The 12,454-nt window shown below is 34.0% G+C and overlaps 1 protein-coding gene across 3 annotated transcripts; it reads right to left on the reverse strand.

The window, feature by feature from the left end:
* Window positions 1–647: 647 nt before the first annotated feature.
* On the reverse strand, window positions 648–8,688 carry LOC110624173 (formin-binding protein 4). 3 transcript variants are annotated; one of them, XM_021769291.2, is made up of 10 exons: window positions 8,394–8,688; window positions 7,198–7,290; window positions 6,563–6,687; window positions 5,111–5,865; window positions 3,686–5,010; window positions 2,610–2,689; window positions 2,405–2,500; window positions 2,257–2,330; window positions 1,688–1,820; window positions 648–1,033 (listed from the first exon to the last, which is right to left on the reverse strand). In XM_021769291.2, the coding sequence occupies exons 1-10, from the start codon at window positions 8,476–8,478 to the stop codon at window positions 950–952; spliced, it is 2,850 nt and encodes a 949-aa protein (XP_021624983.1). In that variant the 5' UTR covers window positions 8,479–8,688; the 3' UTR covers window positions 648–949. The 3 variants fall into 3 exon arrangements, with proteins under 3 accessions (XP_021624983.1, XP_021624989.1, XP_043807112.1); XM_021769297.2 differs by having other exon boundaries at window positions 6,953–7,290; window positions 8,394–8,450; XM_043951177.1 differs by lacking the exon at window positions 7,198–7,290 and having other exon boundaries at window positions 8,394–8,687.
* Between the last annotated feature and the right edge of the window lie 3,766 nt (window positions 8,689–12,454).

A 12,454-nucleotide genomic window follows, 5' to 3' on the forward strand; every position in this document is an offset into this window, starting at 1 on the left:
ACACTGCTAGCTGCCTGACCAGTTTGCAGCATTGAAACTTACCTCTTCCGTAGAACGGGCCCATCGGCCCATCGATTATCTCCCACATGCTATCACTTTGTCAATTTCTCCTCTGCGACTTCTTCAACCTATTTTTGTAAATTGTGCATTGGCACGTAACATTTGCTATGAAATTGGGATTTAATAAAATAATATTTCCTTAACCAAGAATGTTAAGCGCTTTTAGGAATCTACATAGATTTGTAGGCATTTCATACATTAGATTGATACATTGTCAAGAATTGGATATCATGCGACTTGTAACATTCTTGGGGCAAAATTGATCTTTTAACTAACTTATAAGGCATCAAAAACCACAAGAGAAACTTGAGAACCAATTCAGATTCATAAACCGATGAAACAGGAACCACATATTCGTCTTGAAAAAGTTGGTAAACTGGCGCAAAACATAGCGATCTTGCCCATCTCCCTTCATTCAATCTCAAACACAAGAAACGTCCTTGTAGGCCCCGCAAGGATCCAGGATCATGTTGGTATGATGACCAAGCTCAAAACACTTTCCGATTAAATTCTAGTAATAATGATAAACTTATAGTTTCTAGAAATTTTATTAATTTACCCATGCAAAAATTTCACTCTGCAAGATGTTTTACGTTATCCCTTCAAAGAAATCATCATTGATCAGCCGGTGCCTAGAATTCTGCAGTATTGCTCCCTAAAGTTACAAGAAATTTTCTTTAACCAAACTCAAGAAATAAGAATAAACCATGTACTCCAGAACCTAGCACCAAATATAGAAACAATGAAGAGCCATGGCAAATGAAGACATTTGGGGGGAAATTTTTAAAAGAAAGAACTCCAAAAAGAAATAATGAAACTAGCCATCACTACTACAACCAAAAATGTATTTAATTACAAATGAGATTGCATCTCTAAAATTCAATGGTGGTTATTTCGTTGGCTTGCACCATGTCGTCTCTGATGTGATAACATTTCCATAATAGACCTGTTTTGATGCTTCATCCCAATATGCCTAGGTACAGAACAGAGCAAACAATTTAAAAATTAAAAATAAATAAACAGAATACAGCTAAAAAGGGGGGAAATGAAATTAACATAGAACTGCATCAGGAGTTAAATGCAACATACAGACTCAAAAAAGCAACTCTAAGATCCAATAAAACCCACTAGCCAACAATTTAGGTAGGACACCAATAAACCTAGGAACTGAATTTCATTTCTTTTCTCACTGTCATTATAATGATCAGCGCCAACTTTCTTAAATTAAAGCAGTTGCCTCTTTATCTTTTTTCTCATAGTTATAAGCTAGCATAGGGCTGACCTTCCTTAGTTCCCTACTACCACAATGCAAATAAGACCTTTACCTATATATAGTCCCAACCAAATAAAACGCTAAGAACAGAAGCCCAGAGATAGAACCCTTTTCTTTTACAGACTTAGTCTTGGAGACAACCCCAGTACCACTATCTAAAGCTCATTGGTTAGCAGTAGATAAATCTTAATATACTTCACATGTTTCAATTCATGAGAGGTCTCTTCCCAGGACTTGAAAGATAATAAATACTAAAAATTCACAGAACAGGTCCTTGTGTTGAGGAAACTAGTTTATACATAATAAGTTAGTAAACATCAGGAGATTCTGGATATCAGGATGCCAAAATAATACCTGCCAACCAGATGGAAGTCCCTTTGAGAGTTCTGCCACATCAGGTTGCTTGTTTTCAACGATGGGGGCCTCTGGTGGTGTCTTTGCATCTTCCTTGGCTGCTTGAGCCCTTCGGCGCTTCACTCGCTCACGCCTATATAATATGAGGGGAGGGAAGGGGGGAGAAATTATCAAATATATAAATGAGATGAAAAGAATATAGAAATAATGATCGGATTTCTATTTCCATGCATGAAATTGCATGTCTATGTGTATAAACAAACATCTGGCTACATATACAAGCATGTGTGTGTTATGGGGGTTTGCAGGTAGGAAAACTCGAGGGTGGGAGAGAGGAACAGAAAAAAGAAACAAGAATCAAAGACAACGAAAGAACAGGTTATATGTATGTAGATACATTCTTATTCAAGCTACTGATCTTTCCGATATTTTTGTGGAAGTAAATCACCTAGGACAAATATCAAAAAATTTATAACCGTTTAATTTTCTCACTAGGCTCACTAACACACCAATGGGAAGCATGTAGAGTCATAATTAGATATATACAACAAAGCACAAGAATAGCATACCAATCACCGCCTAAAGGCTGAAAGTTGGCATTATCTTTGGCCCCTCCACTGGCAATTTGTTTAGCATGCCATTCCTGGAATCAAAGAAATGTCAGGTATCAGGGAAAAAAATGCTAAAACTGCAATTAAAGAATGTTTATTTACAGACCTCAATTTCCCTTTGTCTTTTCTTCTCTAACATCTCATAAGCATTTTCAGGTTCGTTTTCCTCATTCTCATTCAACTCCACCTTAGCTGCTTTCCACTATAAATAAGTATAAAAGTTTAACTACTTGTTCAGAAATACATCAAAAAATACACAATGAAAAAACATTTCTCTAAGTAAATCAAGATAAGAGGGGTTAATTGTAGACCTTGTCCACCAAACTAGAAACTTTCTTGTTAGACCTCAATGAGGGTGCAACAGCAACTGTCCGTTTTTTACTGCGAGGAACTGATAAAAAGGAAGAAGTTAGAGTGTTCAATAAGCAACTTCACATTACAACATAGCAAAATAAAGAAATTATATAGTTCACAAGTACAAAATGCTGTTGAGTTTGGACAACAATCTGATAATTACGAGTAGAACAGTTAAGCTATATAGTGGGGCCATTGCCAGAGCAGCATATGTTGTATAAATTGCATCCTACCAGTACTACCATGTGGTTAAGAACACTGATGCTACTTGCACAAACAAGGACCAGATCTGCTAACTTGAACTAAACAACCATTTTCCAAAACGTTATAGGTACGCAAACAATTCCTTCCAAGATAGATTTTAGATGAACAGATGTGAGAAAATATGATGATGAAACAAAGAATATGTTTAAGAAGTATCAAACCAACAAATTTGATCATCTCCTCTACTTGCTTTTCTCCATCCCTAGCTAGTATTTGATTCTCTAATAGGAAAATAAGGCCATTGGAGGTAAGTCATGACGACATTTTTTTTCCCAGCAAAGACCTTACACTTGATTCATTTTAACATTAATTTAGATTGTCTTAAATCTCAATCTTCACAAACCCTAAAAGTGTTATTTGGTTATAATAAAGACATAGGGAACATAAGGATAATACTATTAACACAATTCGTAAACACCCAAGCATTTATTACACTTCAAACAAGTGCTTCATAAATCAGGAAACACACCTCAAATTCTCCCCATCACTTGTCAGATAGAAACATTTTATTATCATTCATTATCCAATCATCACCTCCTATCACTAACCATGCAATTTTATTCCTCTGCATCATCCCAATACAATCCATTTGGAATGTTTAAATTAAGACATGCCAATAGAACACCCTAATAAATTACAACATCAAAATCTGGAACATCAATAATTGTTAATTGCAGGCATATGGAAGCTAAAAAGTAGTATTGTTGTAAACATATCAATAAGTTCAATGATGGAAAGCACTACTTTAGGTACAGAAAAGAACAATTACCTTTGGATTGAACCTTAGCAGCATTACCAGGATTTATTGCAGGCGCAGAAACATTCTCTGCCACATTAGTTGTGGAAGGAGTTTCAGTAGTGACTGAGTTAGAAGACAGCCCCTCAGATGCTGTGATTGTCTCGCTGACAACAGCTGAAACATCAAGTTTCAGATTTTGTCCTGCTTCAGCTGGTTTATCAACAGTTCTAATTTGATCAGAAGCAAAAGCATCATAACAACCAGGAACAGATTCAGAGTGCAAACAAGAAGATTCTACTCTAACATCAGGCAGAGAAGGCATTGATCCATCTTGAAGGTTATAATATGCTACTGGCTCAACTGGGCTAACTATGACTGGAGTGGTTTCCACATATGTATTGGCAACTGTTTCATAATAAAGTGATGCATGGGACACGCCAACCTGACTTCCATCAGCATGTCCATATAAATTATTACTTGGGACAGCAACTGTCTGTCCATAATATTGGAAATTAGGATCTGGATAGGGTAAGTTGTATTGTTCTGTGTATGGGAGAGGTTGATGAGTCTCTGGATAAGAAGGAAGCAAAGGATATGAAGGTTCAGGAGGCTCATCAGGTGGGGGTGGCGGAGGAACTTGTTCACTGTCAGGAGGCGGTGGAGGTACCTGATCACTATCAGGGGGTGGTGGTGGAATCAAGTCCTCTTCTGGGGGCGGTGGAACACTTGTTTCATTCCCTGATGTCAAAGTTGGGTATTCTGCAGGCGTATTTGGCTGACCCGGTTGCCTGGCTGGAGAAATAAACTTGGTGCTTGAATCATCTCCCAAGGCTCCGATGCTTTCTGGAACTTCATCTTCAACTTCCATATCAACATCCATATCATCTTCACCAGAATGATCCAGGTGAGAAGTCGCATTCAGTTTTTCACTAACCACAGCACCACCTTCTGAATGTTCAGGTGATAAAACATGTCTGGTATATACATTTTCGCAAGGATCATTATGTGAATCATTCTCACCATTGGCAGCAACACTTGCAAATTCAGATTTCCTATTGTTCTCACATCTATCTGAGTCAGAATGCTTGCCGACACTTCCCCAAGATTTTTCCTTTTCTTCAATAGAATTATTGGCAGTTGCCACAACATCATCATTCATTTGTGCAGATACAGCAAGGTGGTATATTTCATTGTTAATGGCATCTTCTAATTTTTTGAGCTGCCTTTGAGAATGGATCCAAAATGGAAGCAAAGTTGACCCATAAGATGAAAGTGACTGGATATCAGAAAGTCTAATATCTAGTTCTAAAATGTACTTTGACATCTGTTCATGACACTGCAGGTGGTTACCATATCTGAAAGAAAAATTAAATAATAAAGATAATTAATCAATTACAAGTTTTAACAAATGAAATGCAAAATCGGAAAGCATAAGGAGAAATATAAGATCCTTACCCTTTCAGTGACTTGAGTCTCTCCAACAAACACTCACATTGTCTCATAAGATCAGTACAAAGATCCATCCCTCCAATTTCATTAGTTAAAGCAGCACCTAAGGGAACACTAGCTGCACTGTGATTAATTTGTGATTCATTTTGGTATACACTAGTTACCCAATTTTTATCTTCCAGAGTCTCAATTTTGCATCCTTCAACTGACTCATCTATTTGTAACCCACTAAAAAACACTTCTTGGCTTTGATTAATCAAATTGGCACCAGTTGAACCATCTACAGTAAATGGAGCAGAAGAACTATCCAATCCAATGCCTAATGTTGAGATAACAGCATTTGTATCCACAAGAGCAGTTTCCACATTTTCATTTTCAGGAGCTTTCTGATCAGAAGTCGATGTAGTCTGAGCATAAACATCAGGTACTTCCCATGAAGTTTCCCCAGTTTCAGTATTCCAGTAATAATATTGATTCGTCTCCTCATGCATTACTATCCTCCATCCTGAACTCACATCTCCAATACTCTGTGCATCAGAAGTTCCACTTCCAGTGACAGAGATAAACTTTGTGGAATCAACTTCTTTGCACTTGTCAGCAGAGGCAGTTCCATCACCTTCTCCAGAATCACCACCTTCTGGATGCTGTAAAATGTCAACTGAAGTTGAATCTCTCTCCATGTCCCGTGGTTCAACCTTCTCATCAGCTATATCTTCAATTGCATTGAAATCTACCTCTTTCCCATCACTAGTTGGTCCCTCCTAACGAAAGTGAAGAGCTTCAACATTGCATGTAAATAGAACATACAACCAAGAAACACAAAATAGTTTCAAGGAAACATAAGAAAATAAAAGAACAAGATATAGGCATTGCTTGAACATTTGTTGGATGATAAAATCAATATCAGACTAATATAAACCAGTTTAGTCCACAAAAGTCAATAATTTACTGCTATCAGTACTAGACACTACACTTGAGCATAGTTCTTGCTTAGATAAAATATTTCCAATGAGTTAATTGCGATACCCCAACCATAAGCTCTAATTAATCAACTGTGTAATGGCAAGTCCTTAAAATAGTTCCAGAAATTCAAACGATACCAATTTATCAGTAAAATCACAGATGATAACGTCCAGCTCTGTAACCAACACAGTAATAATGACTGCAACACCATCAACTTCTACTTCCACTTGAGATCAATCTCGCTATACATCAATAACTAATATGCATGCATGTGATTATACATATGAAAGCAGGGGAAATCTGGGTATTATGCCCTAATCATAATCACTTATAGCATGAAAGTATAAAAAAGCCTACTGGACAAGTACTTTAAAGAAATTTGTAGTTAGCTAACATGCCTTATCATAAGCTTTAAGCTACTGAGCTACAGGTTTACAATCCAAAATATTTTACAAACTGGCTCAATAAAAGATTAAGCATCATGTGTTACATTACCTGATCAACATGGTCTGAAGGGGAATTCTCTGCAACAGCATGGTTCGGCTTTTTACTCGATTCCTCATCCAATTCATCATCACTATATTGTCCAAGTAACAGAAGAGGATTCTGTGGTGGTTGACCTGAACACAAGATACTAGAATGTTACATTCTTTTTAGAATATCAATAACTAAACATCAAAAACAAATAGATGCACTAGAATATTCAAGCATCATCAGCAGTCACAGCCAGAACATAATACAAAAGAAAGAAGATGTTTATTTGCAATAAAATTCGACAACAAATCCATTGGGAAATTTTTGGAATCATTGGTTAGGGCCACCTGTTAGACAGCAAAGGAAATGTCAGTGTAGGCATAAAGAAATCAAAGCCAGAAACATACGAACCGATATAAAAAAATTCGAGACGAAATCTCCAAAATGCTTTGATGCTGCGAAACAGTGGATTACAGAACGGAAGTCATTCAAAAATTCACTGTGGCAGGGCCCGACCTGATCTGATATGTATATTCCCATGACCACAGCCAACCTAAAATCTGACAACAAATACTTGGAGGCAAACAACATAACATGCCACCAAAACTCATGCGCTCTCTACATAATCCTTTTTGAAGAAAACTGATGGAACCCACCTGAAGATGAAGGTGAATTGGGTAATCCAGCACGTTGTGTCGGATCTATGCCCCCTCCAACTTCGCCATTTACAGAGGAGCCACCCAAACCTCCTAGAAAATTTAACAAATGTTCATAGAGTTATCATGTAGTCCATGTTTGAAATTGCAGCATACTATTTAAGCATGAGGTAGTTACAGTGATTGATTTTAATGCTTTGTTTGGATAGAGAGAATTGGAGAGAAAAGAAAGGAAAAGCAATCTAATTTCTTTAAATTTTCTTGTTTAAAGCAACAACTAAACCAGGAGAAAAGAAGAGAAATTGCAATTCTCAATTCCTTAAAATGAACCTAAAACATTTCTTTCCAAATTGGTGGGAAATGGAGAAAGATGGAGAGAAGTTAATATTATTAGTGTGAAAATTCTTTAATGCCCTTTAAACTAAAGGCTTTCTTTTTCTAAATTGTAAGATATCTAATTTTTATCCACTTTGCTTTTTCACCCATATTAAGAAACATAATTTTTTTTTTGTTAACTTTTCAATTATACCCATATAAAAGACATTAAATTTTATTAAATAATAAGAGATGTTTTGAGAGATTCCTTGAAAATAAGATAAAATTAAACAGAATTATAATAGTTAATTTACATGTTATTAACTTGTAAAAAAAAAATGGACAATAATTTTGGGACATCTAAGGTGAACAAAAATTATGAGAGAAAGGAATAATAGTCATTTCTCATCTTTTTTTAAAGAGAGAAATTACATTTCTTTTCTCTTCTAAAAACCTATCCAAACAAAAAGACAGAAATCAAATTTCTATTCTTTTTCTTTTTCTTTTCTCTTCATTTCTCCTCCTTAATTTCTCTTCATTTCCCCTATGCAATTAAGGATCCAAACAAAGAGTAATCCTCATGTTATAACTCATATCATACTAAATTAGTTCTCCAGATATCCAATGAAGTTCCGTTCAACACAATACACTAAAGACATTACTTCTTCAACCAGAACAGAATAAACAAAACCCTAAACTTAAATCGACGAACACCCAATCTAGTTTCTCCTTTTATGTCTCCATAACTAAGCAATAATCGGAAGCGGAACCCTAAAAGGCAAATTAATACGAAAATATTGGCTTTTTACAAGATTTCCCTTACACTTGCATCCTGAATACGAAAAACCAAAACACTAGAATAATAAAAAGGAAGACAGTACCAGAGGGTTCCGCGAAGAGATCCAGCTTGACGCGACGTCCAGCGTTGCTGAGAGCTGCGTGGCGACGATCTTTCCTCTTTCCCATGGGATTCGATTTTGATGAATTTTTCCCTTCTTTTGGGTTAAGTTTTGATCTTTCTTTGTAATCACCAAATTAAACGCATGAATTTGAAGAGCAACAGCAAAAGAAATTCCTTTTGCTTTTAAATAGTTTAGAGATCTTAGGGATTGTAGATGTCAAGACCGCCCCCCGGCAGAAATCGTTTATTTTCTCTATCTTTTTTCTTTTATTTATTTTGAACATTTAGGATGAACTAATATTGGTTATTGTTTCTTTTTTTATATTTTATTTATAAAATATATTCTCTATTTTAGCTTTTTTTAATTTTACGAAAATAATTTTTAAATTTTTTATTTTTTCACGCAAGCAACATTTAAAAAAAAAATAGTAATCCGGAAATGAGAAATTTAAATTATTTTTAAAGAAATAAATTATTTTCTTAAAAAAATAATATTCTTTCCATCACTCTCATCATTATCACAGAAATTAAAAATTAATTATTAATAAAATTATTTTATCTTATAAAATTTCAATTCAATAAATCTATTGATAATTTAACTATTATTTTATATTTCTTTGTTTTTTCATTTAATAGTATATAAAATATTATTAAATTAATTATAATACAAATGAAATTTCACTAAAATATAATTTTAAAAATTTTAATTTATTTTTCTCTAATTAATAAATATTTTACTATTAATAAAAAAATTTAAATATTTATAAAATAAAATCATAATATATTTTCATAACACGTAATGAAAGAGGTTTAAAATAGGGATAGCAACTAATAGAGTATTTTTTAGTATCTAATCGGATTGAATTTTAATAGAATGGATTTGGATAGTTATAATTGGATTTAAGACGAATTTAAATTTAAAAAATTATTCAGATTAGATTCAAATTTTATGTATAGGATATTCACTGTCTGAATCTGTTTATATAAATAATTAATTTAATATAAAAAATATATTTTATAATAATATTTATAAATTTTTTATATATTTTTATTTAAAATTTAAAATTTAAATATTTTTTAAAAATATTGGATTTTACATCAAATAGCAAATATGTTATATAATTGATTATAGAATTTAATAATAAATTTAATAAAAATAAAATAATCCTATTAATAATTAAACATAAAAAAATTAAAACAATGGAAAAGGAATAGAAAGATAACTCGATACTTTGAAAAAACCAAAAAGACTTAATATCCTAAAAACTACAATGATCTCTTCTGAATACAATGATCTCTTATAGAATTTTTCACTTTTTTTGTAATCTTCATTTTTTTTTTTTGCTCTTTGATAATAATATTAACTATTTGATTTTTATTTCTTCTACCATCATGTGATAAATCACATTTGTCTGAATAAAGGTGAAAGAAGTTTCTAGTTTTTCTTAAAGTTCAACGATGCTTTTTTTCAAAATATTCTAAACCCAAATACGATGAAATTGTGAAGGAAGTGTCTTCCTCCTTTGAAAAGATGCCAACGTCCCATCTCTAGGGTTTTGAGGCTGACAATATGATATAGGTCTCTAGGGTTTTGAGGCTGACAATATGATATAGAGGTCAACCAACCTTGATGGTATAACCCTACTATCCTTAGGTCCTTGAGGTTCTTGACTTGTTCATGTTGAATTTCAATTGGATTGATAGCAGTGAAAGAAAAAATAAAATTTTTCATCAATATAAATCACGTTTAAACGAAAAAAATAATAATAACTAAAAATAAATAAATACTTTTTATTTTCGTTACAGCAAAATACGAGATCGTTCATTTTAATTGGATTGTTGCAAACCACAAACTATCTAGATGTCTGGTTTTAACGATATTCACACAAAATGATAATAAAAAAACTTTAGAACAATTCTAAGGGATTAAGAAGATGAGAGGTTTTTTAGTGCCTTTCCTACAAATTCTAGAGGTTCTCAAAAGGATTTCTGCTAAGAGTTGTTTCAGACTCTCATAAGATGTCATTTTATACTAAAACTCTAGGGTTTTAGTATAATAGTATTTATTTATTTAACTAATTAAATAAATAAATTACAACTATAGTTCAGAATTTTAATAAGTAACCTATATAAATCTTAGATAATTTTAATTAAGTCTATACTTAATCAATTAGATCAAAATTATAATTCTTTTAAATTACAATGTCATCCTAACATGAATTTATATGCAATCAAGTCCTACTTGATTTAACTTCTCATTTTATTTTCTCATGCAATTCTTTATGTATATGACCCATTAAGTTTTAAATATATTGCTAACAAATATAATTAACTAATTAATTAATTTGAAAGTCAAGAATATTATCTAGCAACATGTCAAAACTACTCAAATATTCGAAATGGCAAAAGTAGTTTGACTTAACCTTTCAGTACATGATTTGTCTGTGTAATTAATATCCTTTCATAACAAATGTCCCAATTTAATATTTGATGCATGAAACATGTCTCCAATGTTAAATCATATTAGTTCTCATTTATTAGCCATTAGCCTATTGAATGAAATTTCAAATCTCATTTACTAATTTCATTCCACCTTGCGCACATTCCTTAATTTAATATAGGGTGATGAATCCTATCTCAATCTCATAAATACCTTCATACAATTCCTAATATATCCAATTCATCCTCATTTCTTACTTATGAACTAAGTAACGTGTAAGATGAATCAAAACATAAAAGTCCCTATATAAGATTATTTATTGATTTCAAGTTAAAGGATCACTTAAACAACCATCACTTGAGAAATCTATAGACACAATTTATTGTTCATATGGATTTCTCAGGCAAGTCGGTTCAGTGTGCTTATTCATAAAATAAGCACTTACATATTAGTTATAGATATCTCACATATCTCAACCTATGAAATCAGTTGCTTCCTCTAAAATGAAATATCATAATATATACTAGTTTCAACAGCTCTAATCACTGTCCAACATGATAAGAACATCAACCAGGAATATTTGGAGATGTTATTTAAATACAATAGGAATCTGTAATACCCTGCTAGAGTCCGGCATCGGAATTCTACTTTCCGGTGGAGTCCGGGATGTCGGAAGTCTCTAGAAGGGTTAGATTTATGTTTTTCTATCATGTTTTGATATGTTTATCAAGTTTTAAGCATAAGGAAATGAGTTTTTGAGTGAAATGAACCAAGGCAGAAAAGCCAGGTTCGGCCGCCGAAGTTGAGGTTCGGCCGCCGAAGTTGAGGTTCGGCCGCCGAAGTTGAGGTTCGGCCGCCGAACATGCATGGCTTTCGGTTTCACGTGTGGCCGCCGAAGGTGGTCTGGCCAGCCACCTATAAATGGCCCTCAGTCGGTTGAAGCGGTGCAAGCACCGTTTCTTTTGTCTTCTGAGGTAAAACCCTATCCTTTGTGAGTATTTCTTCAAGTTTTCATTGAATCATGCAAAGCTTTGATTAGTTTTTATGGTTTTTGGAAGGTTTTAAGCTAAACACTCAAGTTTTGAAGTTTGGAGAGTTTGAAGGCAAGTTGCTCCAAAACTCCACGTTAGGATCGTTCATCTTCTTGTTTTCAAGAGGTAAGTGAAGATCTTGAGCTTGTGTTTATGTTTTCTGAAGGTTTTATGGGGTTTATGGAGAGAGTTGCATGAATAGGGTTATTTGTGAGGTTTTGATGATTGTGTGCATAAAGCTTGTTTCGGTGTTGTTTGTGTTGTGTGTTTGGGGTGTTTAGGTAGTTTTTGACCCCTTTGAGCATATACATGAGTGTATGCAAGTTGAGGAAGTGCGGTGTGAAGTTGGAGAGGAATTTGGTGCATTTGGCGAGAGGCAGGGCAAGTTTCTGCCCTGCTGATGAACTCAGGTTCGGCCGCCGAAGGTACATTCGGCCGCCGAACCCATGAGGAGGTAGCTTCGGCTGCCCAAGCTTGCCCCCGAGCTTTTGGACTTTCGGCTCTGGAGGGAAGTTCGGCCGCCGAAGGTGCTGCCGAAGGTTAGAGACTTTCGTCTCTGGAGTGCCTTTT

The sequence above is a fragment of the Manihot esculenta genome, chromosome 1 (genome assembly GCF_001659605.2).
Source record: "Manihot esculenta cultivar AM560-2 chromosome 1, M.esculenta_v8, whole genome shotgun sequence".
Classification (NCBI taxonomy): Eukaryota; Viridiplantae; Streptophyta; class Magnoliopsida; order Malpighiales; family Euphorbiaceae; genus Manihot; species Manihot esculenta.